The sequence below is a fragment of the Anoplophora glabripennis genome, unplaced genomic scaffold, assembly GCF_000390285.2.
Source record: "Anoplophora glabripennis isolate ALB-LARVAE unplaced genomic scaffold, Agla_2.0 scaffold280, whole genome shotgun sequence".
NCBI lineage: Eukaryota > Metazoa > Arthropoda > Insecta > Coleoptera > Cerambycidae > Anoplophora > Anoplophora glabripennis.
In genome coordinates, this window is record NW_019416356.1 from 501,513 (window position 1) to 515,108 (window position 13,596).

Genomic DNA, 13,596 nt, shown 5'->3' on the forward strand with positions numbered 1-13,596 from the left:
ATTTTACAATAATAATTTTATTCACTGTTTTGGTTTTGGTTTCAGTTGGAAAAAGTTGTGGGATATGACCTGCGAAGGAAGATCAGAGCGCAAATCCGTTTAGTTAAAAAACTCATCTCTGAAAATAAGCTATCAACTTACGTGGGGAAGAGAATCAGTACCGTTCGCGATATAAGCAGGGAGAGCAGTCCAACTAAGGTAAAACCCCAATCTCCCTACGACGGTACTCCAAAAAGTGACACAAAAAGAGTCACAGAGTATCAGTCCAAATTCACCAAGAAAACAAGCCCGGAACGAAAAGTTGTCGACAACAAACTCTACCAACATACTGACATCACCAACAGACAAGAAGAAACAAGAAGTTCCACGGAGTACCAAAGCTCTTATGCATACAGTGAAAGACGTACCTCCTCAGAATATGCAAGCAAAGTCACCAGAAGAAGCCAAAGCCCTGACACTAAGCCGCAGCGCGAAAGAAGTCCAGACAAAGCCTCCAAACCGACAAGAACTAGCCCCGATAGAAAAACTACGACGAAAACAGATACCAAGAAAACTTTTACACAGCTGAAGAAGACCGCCCCAGTTTCAAAACCCGTCGACGACGACAAACCCGAGTGGGTGAGGCAAAGAAACCTGAGGAAGACTTCCGAAACATCCGTGCCTACAACCAAGAAAGTTACAAGCACTACGACCACAACTAGGAAAGAAACCACCAGATCTAGTCCTCCTAAAGAACGAAAGCCGACCGATTTGATAACATCCAGCTATGGCGTCGGTCCAACCGACGAGAACGGCACGCCACTGTTCGGACTGAAGGCGCTGAGGGCGCAAAACAAAACTAGCACAACAAAAGGTGAGGAAATAGTATATTTCGTTACAAGGTTAGAAGCTAGTAGTACAGTCGTTGAAGCTGAAAATGAGCTGTAACCTACGAATACTTTGAAACTGCATGGATTTGCATGAAAATTTAAAATAAGGCTCATCTTAGGCTCAAGTACAAAAGTGACATAAGCCCGATTGACGCTTTTTGTTTTTTAGGGGTAAAAACTACCCCTAAGTGAAAAAAATTGAAAAAATTAAGTTTTAAGCATTTTATTGATAAAAATCTTGTTCAAGCACAAAGATTAAATAATGTTCCATGTTCCCGAACATGTATTATGATATATTTGATCTTTTCGATCCTTTATTTAACCCTCAAAAACTACCCCTATGCAAAAAATAATGATAAAAAATTACTTTTTAAAGATTTGGAATGATTAAATCGTGCAATTATTTAAAATAAAAGTTACCTTATAGCTAATAAAAGAATTTTTTCCTTTCAACCCCTAAAAACCACCCCTATATGGACAAAAATGATAAAAAATTACTTTTTAAAAGCTTGGAATGCTTCAACGGTGCAATTATTTAAAATAAAAATTCTCTTATTGCTTATGAAAGAATTTGTATCTCATAACACTTTTCAACCCTTATAAAACACCCCTGTACTAAAAAAATTATAAAAAATTACGTTTTAAATGCTATAATTGTGCAATAATTTAAAATAAAAATTCCCTTATATTGTTTATGAAAGAATATACTTTACTTTTGCCATTTTCAACTCTTATAAACTACCCTTTTACCAATATTAATGTAAAATATTTTTATTATAATCGATTTTTAAATATAATCAATCATAAAAAAATTACGCTGCATATAAATAATCACACTAAATTGTTTTACTTATTTTATCTGTATAATATAGGTATTATATAATATATAAAAATGAGAAAGCCTATTTTGCTCCGAAAAAATGTCATTGTTTTTTTTTACCATAACTCGGTTAATTTTGAAGCTATAGTATCCTACAAAAAAGCATTTTAAAGATAATTTCAAGAGCCGTAAGATCGTTTGCATATAAGTCCTTCGTTTTTAAAGGGAAAGGATCAAAGAGCTCGAGACAGGTCGTTTTTTCACTAAAATGAATATTTCAAGCGGCGACATCTCCTTTATTTTTTATGCTATAGGAATAAAAAAAAACAAATTATTTGTTGAAAAAAAGCTACATTTTTGTTGTCTATCATTTTTTACGTCTCTTTCATAGTTTCAGAGTTATTATATGAATAAGGCAATTTTTTTTTAATAATGAAAAATACGTTTTCAACTTTTACCGTACATTATTAAAAAAATGGTGTCAACCCCCAATAGGGTGGAAGCGTCAATCGGCGCTATGTCTCTAATGTTCATTGACCATTTCTCTAACTATCTGCCAAATTTCAAGTCAAACGGTTCAGTTTCAAAGAATTTGGAGGTGAAAAGCTTCAATGACTGTACTATAGGCTTTTCCCGTGCGCGCGTGTCGAATTTTCGTGAGAGGAGCTGTCATTCAAACTTAATTGGTACAGTTCATCACGGCGACGTGCACCGGCAACACCAAATATTAAGGCAACCTAAAACGTAAAAACTAATAACTAGATATTTTAAAATTTTCTTAAAATATTTAGACTGGAATGAAGTAATTTAACGATGCAGAATACAATAAAGCGTGGGAAATAATTAATTAATTTGTTTAATTAATTAATTGTTACCAAGACGTTTAAAGTTAGCGCACGGGAAAAGTTTCTCTGAGCATAGCAGATGAAAAACTTCCTCTTCCTCTTCTAAACGGCCATGGAAACATGGCGTTTTCAGAGAGGTGTAATGAAAATACTTTTTTTTTTGTTGTAGTTCAAGGAACGGTGATAACCAGCGAATACTACTCGAAGAATGGTGGCGAACCGGTTGGACAAGTGAGCGTGACGAAATATTCGACCGACCCTCGAGATCTAGGCACCGACGATGACACTGTCGATAACAAAGGAGTAACCAGCGTAACGACGACGCAGAAATTCGGGTACAAAGACACGCCGTCTCTGCGAACCCTTACTAACAAGAAAAAGGCAAGTTAAAGATATAAATAGACGGTTAAAAGATCTCTCAAGTTACTAGAGACGCAAAACGCTATTCATGAATATTGTAAATAGATTCCAGTGGCGTGTATCATTCAAGCGATCATTAAATGTTGTTTTTTTATTCCATATTTTAGGAAATTACCGGCACAGACGACACAACCACAACCACAACCACGAAAACTACAAAAGTGGCGCGTAAAAATTCTGTCAAGGCCCTATCTCAGAAGTTTATCGAAAATGCGGGTAAGTGTTAAAACAAACTTAGGTTTTAAATTGCTAGATGGCGAATCTCCTATAAAAGCCTACAGTGAGTATACAAGGTGTAAGAAGCTTGACTGCTATTACTTCAGCATGAATGACCGTTGCATATTACAGGGCCGTAAGCTTAAAGGATTTCAAAATACAGCGAGTATTAATATTGGAGAGTTTCATCACAACGTGACAACAGCGCTTAATCTGCTGATTCACACCACGTGTACACGCGGCACACTTGTCCTACGGAAAAAATGTAAACAACTATTATTGTTAAATATTTAGTAAACTTCAAGACAATTAATTGTTTTCCAGTTTTTAAATAAATAAAATAAAATGTATCGATTTTGTAGTGCGAAGATAGTGTTGTGCTTAAATTTTGGCTCGCATTTTAGTAATTATGAATCTCTTAAAACAGGAACTTAACTTTTTAATCAAATTACCTATTTGAAAAATATGTGATTAAAGTACCTAAAGATTTACGTCGTGCAAATAATCATACGTATTAAAAATAAATTAGGTACTTACCAAAAAGCAAAATTCGAATCCAGTTTTCGCGCACTCGCTGGAAAACACCTCAAGAAAAGGAAATAGTGGTACGCAAAAATCACTCCGACACGGTCGAATCCAGATACCAACTGAATTGCGTATTGGTAGTTCCTGGACACCTTAGTACCTCATGTTAATAAACCGCCGCGCCGTTGTCACATTGCTCGATATGAATTTTATCGAATTTTAAACTTATTACAACGCTAATTACTTTTTAGAATTAAGCATATAGAAGTTAAAAAGTGATAAACATTATATTTTATGGTATTCTAGGCACGTAGTTAGTTAAATATTCCTTAATTAATAGAACTTTTATACATAAGGATTTTTTGTTTATTTTAATGTATTCTATCGTCTATCTTAAGGCAGTCAAACTTCTTAACACCCTGTATAAATACAGTGGCGATAATAGATGTATTCGTGCCGCAGATAACAGAATACTATAGACTAGAATCTCAATGTCAACAACTAAACATATGCTCCAAGCGGCTGGGTCGAGAACTATTTCTTAAATGCGGAAACTTTGAAATATGAATTACCTATTATCTAACAGCAAAAGGCGTATTTTATGGGGTTTATATCAACGAAAAATTAACCCACTCCAAAAAAAGTAATTGTTTTTATTTTATATGAATTACATTACGGTGGCTTGGTTTGAAACTTTTCGTATTTACATGTAATAAACAATCGGATAAAAAATTGATGAAAAACCAAGGTTAGCTTAGCAGAGTTTGGCTTTTATATTTCAAGCAAAAGTTCAATGCAGTTGTCGCTGTTACATTTAATTACACAGGCCAACAAAATGTTTCTGACCTTCTAAACCAAAAACCAGATTATACTTTCGCGAATGTTTTCGACGCGTTTGATCCAAATCCAACCAAGAATTGCTCCATCACATTGGGTATGAGAAGGAGCTAACCTATAAATGCGAAAAACACGGTTCTCCGCTATATTTGAGGTTACGACACACTGTGGCACACTATGGCATCTAGAAGTACTACTTTTCTTCTTCTTGTAAACCTATTTTGAAATGTTCGAATATCTTTCTCTCCCAGAAACAGTTTACTGAATTTTTTTAGTTGGGCGTTCTTCTCGATATCCGAAAATTGAGTAGCATCAGGTGAAGACTCAAAAAAAGAGAAGAATCAAATTACAAATACCCAAAATTCTCACTGTCGTTCAGACTTTCGGAATCGCTTATATCAAAATTGAAGTCAGAATGGCATTTATTTTTTCCACCCGCCATACGTATTACAATTTGAGCAGACGATTTCTTAGAGCAGGAACAAGAATTCGAACGATGCAAAATGGATTTTGAAGACGAAAGGTATAACATTGAAACGCTAAAACGAGTTTTTTTGGAAAATTTACTTCGTGATGTATCATAACCTCCAACATAGCATAAAACCATGTTTTTCGTACTTTTAGGTTAGGATATTGCGAAACTGATGGAGCAATTATGAATTCGAATTCGGGATGAGCCCGTCAAAAATCTCGGAAAAGTAAAATTCGCTGTCTGGTTTAAAATTATGTGGGTTTGCGTTATTTACGAGTAGATAAAAGGATTGTAAATCTGGAAAGTGGTTTATTTATTATTCCCGATTTACAATTATCAAAGTATAAAAATAGTTATATTACAACTTAAACTTGTAATATAAAATGTAGTTACATCTTTTCTTAGATCTTTGTCACTTTTAGTTATACTATGAACAACGGTGACAGGGATTTTATGGGACTGTCGCCATCTTATGCCTTCATTCCTAAATTTAAGCGGCCTTCTAACTATTTATATTATATACAGGGTATTCCACGGTGACGAGACATTAGACATATTTCAGACTACTTCGATTTTAATTTTGAAAATTTGGACAATATTGTTTTCGGGCATGCCCAATTAAATTAAATGCTCAATTAAAATAATGGCGTCCACATAACGCTTCCGGTTATGCCGGAAGTTATCTTCGTTATTTTAAATGGAACACCCTCTATATTATTGCACTTTTGTTAGAATGTCAGCATTTGAATAAATGTTAACGTTTTCCATCCTTTAACAATAAATAATACTCGAATAAGCCAAATTTGCAACATTAAAATCGAAGTAGTCGCTGAAATATGTGTAATGTCTCGTCACCGTGGGGACACCCTGTATATTATATGATTTTTTAATATATTTTTTATAGTGGAGACCTTGAAGAGTGAAAGGCAAACAACCTATCCCAAGGCAGGCTTGATTTTGCGTACTTCCAGCTTCAAGGACTCTGGCAGTGGCACTGACGAAAGCAGAGAGACATCACCTGGTAAAACATATTCACTTTTACAAAAAAATAAAAAATGTTAGAGTATAAAAAACTTAATAAAAATTTTGAGCAGTAACATTTAGTAAAATAGCAACATTTGCTAAGAGAGCAGGATGAAGGCATAAGAGTCCTTTCGTTTGCAGCAAATCGCGAATGCGACAGCACAGTAACTGTCAGAACGTCTACCACCAGGACGGTAGGTGGCGACACTTTCCTGACCAATAAGAACAGGGTGTCCGGAGTCAAGGACGTGATCAGCAGGATGAAGACCGAGGATTACCAGGAAGGCGACACGGAAGAGGATATCGAAGCAAGGGGATTGCTTAACAAGTTCATCGGCTCTCAAGTCATCCTTTCTGGAATGGAGTCCAGGACCTCCTCGAAGACGACCTCCGTTTCTCCGACTAGCACAGTTAGGAGGTCGACGAAGATTACGACAACAGTGACGGTGAGTGCTCGATATTAAGCATGTAAATAATGCACAGGAAAATGTTTAGTCAACATCGATTATAAATGTATACAATTCAAGAAGTCCAAAGTTAGTTCCGTGAGGTACCCCAAAATGGAAAAAAACAATGCCACTATTTATGTTTAAAATCAAATCAACGTGTTTAACCATCTTTGGCACTATTTTAACTATTCTATGTTATGTCTTTCAAGTGTTATGAAAATTGTTTTCTTGGAATTGTTAAATTATAATATAAAAAATGTACGTATGTAAATCCGACTTAATTTTTTTGAAAACGACTAAAAATAGTAGACTTTTTGTAATAGGAACACCATATTTGTATAACACAACAAATGATCATGGCATAAAAAATAAATAATGTGTTTAATTTCTCTAAGTGGGGTTAAAATATAAAAGTATCTGTGACCAAGCGTAATAATGAATTTAATAAAACACATCCCAATATACAATTTGTTAAATGTAATGTAATTCACAGGAAAACAAAAGTTTCAACATAAAAATAGACACAAAATCAAAGCGACAGATGTTTATAATATATACTTCTACATTATTATATTAATACATGATGATAGGTCGTGATGTGTAAAATAGTCTCCGTCCAGTTCTTAACCCTCAAAGGTCATACTTGGGGTGAGCCACCTTAAAGGTCACACTAGTGCGAATTGGGATTTTCCCAACTTTGAACCTTTATGTCTTCTTTATTTGTTAACGAAAATAACGTTTTTATATCAAAACTGGGGTAAAATTTTCCGAGAAATCGAATGATGTAATTAGTTTTGAAAAAAAATGAATTTGTTAATAAAAAATATGACTGAAAGAAACAAAATTTCGAAAAATGACTTTAAATTCGTATTTTTTTTATAAATAATGGTTAGAAAATAAGTAGAAAATTATTTTGAATCAGTCTATATTTTTAAGAAAGAAATACCCCATATTGATAAAATAATATAGATTTTTTCCGGTATCTGAAATCGGTATATGAATTTTTTTAAGTTATGATTTTTTGTTTCTATTCTGTAAATTGATGTTTATTTTGCACTCTTTTGTATAAAAATATTAATTTAAACAATATTATCAATAATTATTGACAAACACATGTGTAATTACACATTAACCTATTAATGAAAAAAAATATTTGAAAAATTATTATTAACAATAAATGAGGTGAAAAAAATCGGAAATTTGCATTTCAATTCAATTTATTTCTAGATTATATGATATAAATTCAGCCACACTTTTACCTACACTAAAGTCACACTAGTGCGAATTCGCACCGATCGGACTTTTCAGACTCTAGTTTGTCCGACAATAATAGACTGGAGCCAACTGTGGTACGGCTCAGCAGCTGCTTCCTGAGAAATACCAGCTGGTAAAAAAAAGCGGTGGTGCGAATTCGCACTAGTGTGACCTTTGAGGCTTAAGATTCGTTATTTTTCTCAAATACCTTAGTACTGGTTTTCAAGTCTACACTAATTTTAAATATCGAATCCTAACAATTATAAAAATAATAGACTTTTTTAGTAGTGACGTCACATGCGCCAAATAATAGGCCACCCCGTAGTGCACATTGCCATGAAGAATTTCCCAACATTTTACTAGATCGATTTTTGATCTTGTACAGCGTCTTTCTGAGTACTTTAAAAGCATAATTAAAAAAAAATAATTATAATGAATTTATAAAGTTATTCTATTTGTTTATAAGCGAAACATTACGCATATCTTTAAACAATTACCACGGCTCTCCTAATTAACGAATTTCAAATTTTTTTGGACGTATTTTTAAATTTGAATGCCCTGTTTTATGTGATAAAATTTTCAAATATCTAGAAGTCTTTATTTTAGGCTCAGTTAAATTTGCAAAAATTTCTTTTTTTTTCAAAAATCTGAATTGCAAAATTATTACTCGAAAACTATCCGACCGATTTTAGCGAAAATTGGTGTGATGTTTTATCATATCAAAAATATTTTTTTGGCCAAGTATGAAGAAGGATCTCAGGTAGGAACCTGTAATATATGTAAGTACTTTTAAAAAAATCGCAAAAATATTGTAATTTTTTTCACTTTTTTTTTGTTTTTGCTATATTTGCAATAATTATGTTGTATTTTTTTATTTGAAAATAGATATATCATGTGTAAAATTTAATTACGAATTTCTTTTTCCTTTTCAATTTTTCTCTAAAATGAATAGTTTTTGAACTGTGTTGAAAAAAAAAAAGAAAAAAATGGAATTTTTTCCAATTTTTTCACTTTTTCTTTAATAATAAGTTTAGCACACGTTTTGAAGCGCGCGCATAGTGTAATTATGTTTTGTTATATCATTTTGGAGCCATTGAAGTAAAAATTAGCGATCCTATATAAAACATCTACACCAAAACAGATCCCGCCTGGTCTATATGGGTAGGTACACATTTAAAAAAATACTATTCTCCTTGTGATGTAATATCTACGGCTTTGGGAAGCAAAACACTTGGAAAGTTTATTTTTATATTTATTATAATGGTCTTCTAGATGTACCTGTTGAACAAACTACGACGATTCGGTTGGTAATTCATAGCCTGTTATTATTCAAATTTAATCAGTTTACTATGGAAAACATTTGTATTATACATATAGCAGCAGTGTCAGTAGGTAACTGGAAATTATAAATTATAACTCGAAATTAAAGAATCAAATTTTATGACTAAATTTTAGTGTATGTATTGTTTATATCATTATTTGTATGTTTTCTTTTGTTATTCTAATTATAATTAGTTCAAACCATTAAAATTAAAAATTAGTGCTTCATTCGGAACTGCACATTTAAGAAAAACACATTAGTCAACATTTTATTTGTTTTTTAATTTTCAAAATGATGAAATAAACCCTTGTTCCAAAAAAATATATCAAGAGTTAAAAATAATTAAAAATTCATTATCCCAAAAAAATTGTAGATAGGTGCTTCTTTAACTCTGTGCCATACTGTATGTATTAACATTTCAAATTTCGTTCAAATATCGCATAATAAGCATATTTTGATAACATAATACATAACGCGAAAAGTTTAAAAAATACGATGTATACTTTTCTGTAAACTGTTAATGTTAATAATTTTGTTTAAGGTAAAAGATTTGTTTTTTCGTAACTTTTCACCCCCTCCACCTGCCGCTTTCCATTGAAAGTGGTATAATAGTTTGAAATCTCAAAAAACGTCTTCTATGAAGACGGCGAAGTCGAGCGGCCCCAAATCTGAACCGCGCGATTGCTTTTTTTTTATGGAAAATTCCGTGACGTCCGCAATCCCGTATAAGGCGAACTCCCTCGTTTTTTCGAAAATCGACGGTCCGTCGTCCTCTCCCTCGACCGAAATCCCGTCGAACCACGCAAGGTTGCCACTCCACCGACTAATAAACTCCACTAATTTTGGACGTGGTGACGTCAACGGAGACGCTGCGAGGCATCCGCGCCGCGACGGTGGCTGTGTTCCTTATAATTCTGTGAAGTGAACACCAATTTCTAACACTCTGCCGCCCGGTGGGACACCCCATTTTGGATTACTACCCTTAAATTTCTGTCGAGGTAAGAGGCTGTCTTTCCGCTATGTATGTATACGAACCTTTCCGATAAAAATAGCTGCGTTGCGAAATCTCCAAAAAAGGAAAATGCCTGCTTGATTTTTGAACTGCTGAAATTGTTTTTGGATGCAGAAATCAACCAGAATAATTTCTATTTCCGTAGAGTCGTTCTTATTTCGACTTTCGATTTATATGTCGACCATACCATAAAAGGCAAAGTATAATTTATAATGCTTAAGTATGTTTAACAATTATTCTTTAATACTGTGCTGGTTAGAATAAATTTTGAAATAATTCCAAAAGATTTCATTAAAACAAATCGAAATTAGTTATGTATACCATTTTTGCCGTTTTGGCGCAATAACTGAAATATATTTTGAATTTCGTATATCTGAGGCGCGCTAAACAAATACTTTTAGTTACTTACAATTTTTTGGTAAGGTCAATGTCCCATATATGGAAACAAAGCTTGCAACTCTTGGCAAAAATCACAAATTGTCAAAATATAAATAATAAACTACTGTTTATGTTTAATAAAAAACCCTTGTGTCATTTGAAATAAATTTATATTTAAACCGATATAAAATTTACGACACATTTTATTCACACATATTTCATTTTACGTACTCACCCTTTTTTCAAACAATAAGCTTGTCCCGGTTTATTTTTAAAAGCGAATAGTTCGAAGTTCCGAAAAAATAAATAGCTTTTGTCCAATCCTTTCCAATTACTTAACCACAAGTTATACGTTGGACTATAAAAAAATTGCAACGAAGTGACGAGCGACGTTTTTGAGAGTCGAATTGTCTTGGAAATTTTCCACCTGACGTTTATTTCTGTTTTGCACTGCAGTCTATCAAAAATAGGAAACTTAAAATTACGCGGGTTGAGAAACTTGAGACAATGAAAAAAAATTTTACGAATCTGCCAAGAAAATAAAATATAGTGTAGTTCATTCACGATTCCGGTGGCTACAGATAAATATATTTTTTAGAACCAAAATCCAATACCGTTGTCCAATTTAACAGACGTTTCTTTTTGAATTTTCTAAACCAGAAATAATCTTTTTTAATGCACCTACAGAAAATTATTGTTACAGTTTTCTAGCAGCTGGTTTACCGTTTCATTGTTTCAAAATATTTATTTGTATAAAACGCATCTTGGCATCTTGCTCTTTTCTTTTGTTTGCAGGTCGTGACGGTCGCTGGATTTATTTATTTATATTTGCGCATTTCGGTTTGTGTGATTGAATCTCGAATTGGATTTGCGTCGTTTCTAAGTTTATTAGCAATAGGCGATATTTCCTTGATTTTTGTTAGCAGCGCGGATAAGCTTCATCTCAACAGTTTACTACGGCGTATAGATAGACGGGCTCTGCCCAAAATAGACCGGGTTAAATCGGGACATTATAATGTGGTGGAGGAGAAATTCGTCTATTAATAAAGATTGATTATAGCGACGTCAAAATTAAAAAATCTCTCGCAAAAATGGAAAAAGGTTCTTGGTACTTTTAAGGCCAATGTAAGTTTATAGAAAGTACGCTATTATTCGTAACTAAATCAAAAGACAAAGCCCCAAGTAGCATCGAATTACACCAGCAGTATCTAGTAAAAAGCTAGTAATAAATAATTAACCAAAATAAAAACTAGTAAACTGTTAAATAATCACAGTTTTGCAAGGTTTTATTCTAGAACAGCTGAGGGTCATTTCCGAAGTAATTTTTTGCATAGAATCCGAATTATACCTCACAATTTCTCGATCACGTCACGCTTCCGAGATATCCTAACCTAAAAGTGCGAAAAACGCGGTTTTTTGCTATATTTAACCTTATATTACATCGCGAAAAAAATTATTTTCTGAAAACGAGTCATGTCATCTAAAAGTAGAACTCTCACCCTTCAAAATGCCGTTTTCAAATTTGAAAAACATTTTTTTTTCTCGGAGAAATCATTAAATGAAGTACTTTAGCGATTTCATAACCACAATGATGTGAATCCTGTGGACATTCCTTGTTTTAATCCTGCATTTTTTACATTTACGTGAAATTTTGACATCAAACGTTTGCGCTCGACCGTTTTTGAGCATGTTTGGACGAATTTTTCACTTATTTCGCATCACTTTATCGGAAAATTAGAATTTACGTTTTGAAGTATTATACTTCTACTTTTAAAATCAGACTGAAAAACTAAAATTAGACCACCTTCAACGCATCCAGAAATGTTGCAAAATAGTGCACCAACAAATTCAAATTGCAATTATGCCAAAACTAATTGGTCCGACAGCGTCTGCTCTGTGCATACTTAAAGTACATATAATTCACTACTTTTGTGCACGGTGTCAGTTCTACAATAACTTAAAAAATGGCGAAGTAATGAATTTAAGAAAAAAAACGCTAAATTTTCCGATTTTTCCGGGTTTTCTTTGTTTCTAATTATCCGAGTGGATCGATCGACCTCTCGTTTTATTCGTATTTCGATCCTCTACAAACTGTCTCTGTATAGCATTCAGATTGCTTCGTTAGTTTAGGTTTTATAAGCCAACTAAAAAAAAAGCGTTTTTTTGTATAAAAATGTTTATAAAAAATTAATTAATGGTAAATTTGAATAGGAAACATATATCTACAAACTGTCTTTTATATGATGACACAGTCCGTTTGCTACTAGTATTTTTATCACAAACAAAACCTCTATTGATTGGCTTTCGTGCAAGTCGGCCGACAGGGCTTGTACAAGTCAACTTGGCCGATTTGCGTGAGTGTGTGTAGCAGCCTTTAGTCTGTAGACATTATAAAGTATCCCAATCGACCATCAATTTGAGACAAAATCCTTGTTGCCAACTTAGAAGAATAAGTTTGAATTTTTAATATATTTTCGTGCTATTTAATTATTTTTCCCATATTTTGAACAGTTTATTACCTAATAATCCAATATCTTGATCTAAAATAATACAACAATTAACTTTTGGTAGTTTTTTATACGAACAGTACAAACTGACAGATGTCAAACCGCCATTTTGGTGCAAATAACAACAATCGGTTTAAGTATTTGATTAATCTAGAGACCTTATATTACCTATTAAGACCTCGATTAAGACAAAACTTTTAAAGACTAGGATGCGATGCCAAAACGTTCTGGTAATAATAACACGGTTTATAAAAGTTTAATTCAAAAGTCAAAAATAAACTTCTTCTGTTTATAACTTTTGATCAAATTAATATTTTTTTATGCTTGAAGGCTAGTTTTGTAGGTCTTTCGAAGACGAAAAAAAAGTACTTTACTGCTTTCTCGTAGAAATGAACGGAAAAAGTGATAAGCGAAAAACGTGAATTTACGTACAAATTATACAATTAACCACCCTATAAACAATCTTCCCCCCATTTTTATGACTGTGGAAACTAATATGTTATTGTACATAATATTTAGCATCTATAATGATAAATTCAGCTTGCCGAAACAAAAAGTCGCGTCCAACTCTATATTTCCTGGCCTATGTTGAAGATGCACTGTTCACTGCAAGAAAAATGCTATTGGCATGCGACATTCTATCCCTAA

General features: G+C 33.1%; 1 protein-coding gene across 3 annotated transcripts in view; it reads left to right on the forward strand.

Moving 5' to 3' along the window:
- The window catches only part of LOC108910698 (titin), a 77,378-nt gene that overhangs the window by 30,007 nt on the left and 33,775 nt on the right, over positions 1-13,596 (forward strand). For all 3 annotated transcript variants that reach the window (XM_018715398.1, XM_018715396.1, XM_018715397.1), the window contains exons 5-9: positions 46-853; positions 2,704-2,915; positions 3,062-3,170; positions 5,909-6,025; positions 6,169-6,473. In XM_018715398.1, coding sequence (XP_018570914.1) covers positions 46-853; positions 2,704-2,915; positions 3,062-3,170; positions 5,909-6,025; positions 6,169-6,473 — 1,551 coding nt within the window. The remainder of the gene's footprint in view (positions 1-45; positions 854-2,703; positions 2,916-3,061; positions 3,171-5,908; positions 6,026-6,168; positions 6,474-13,596) is intronic.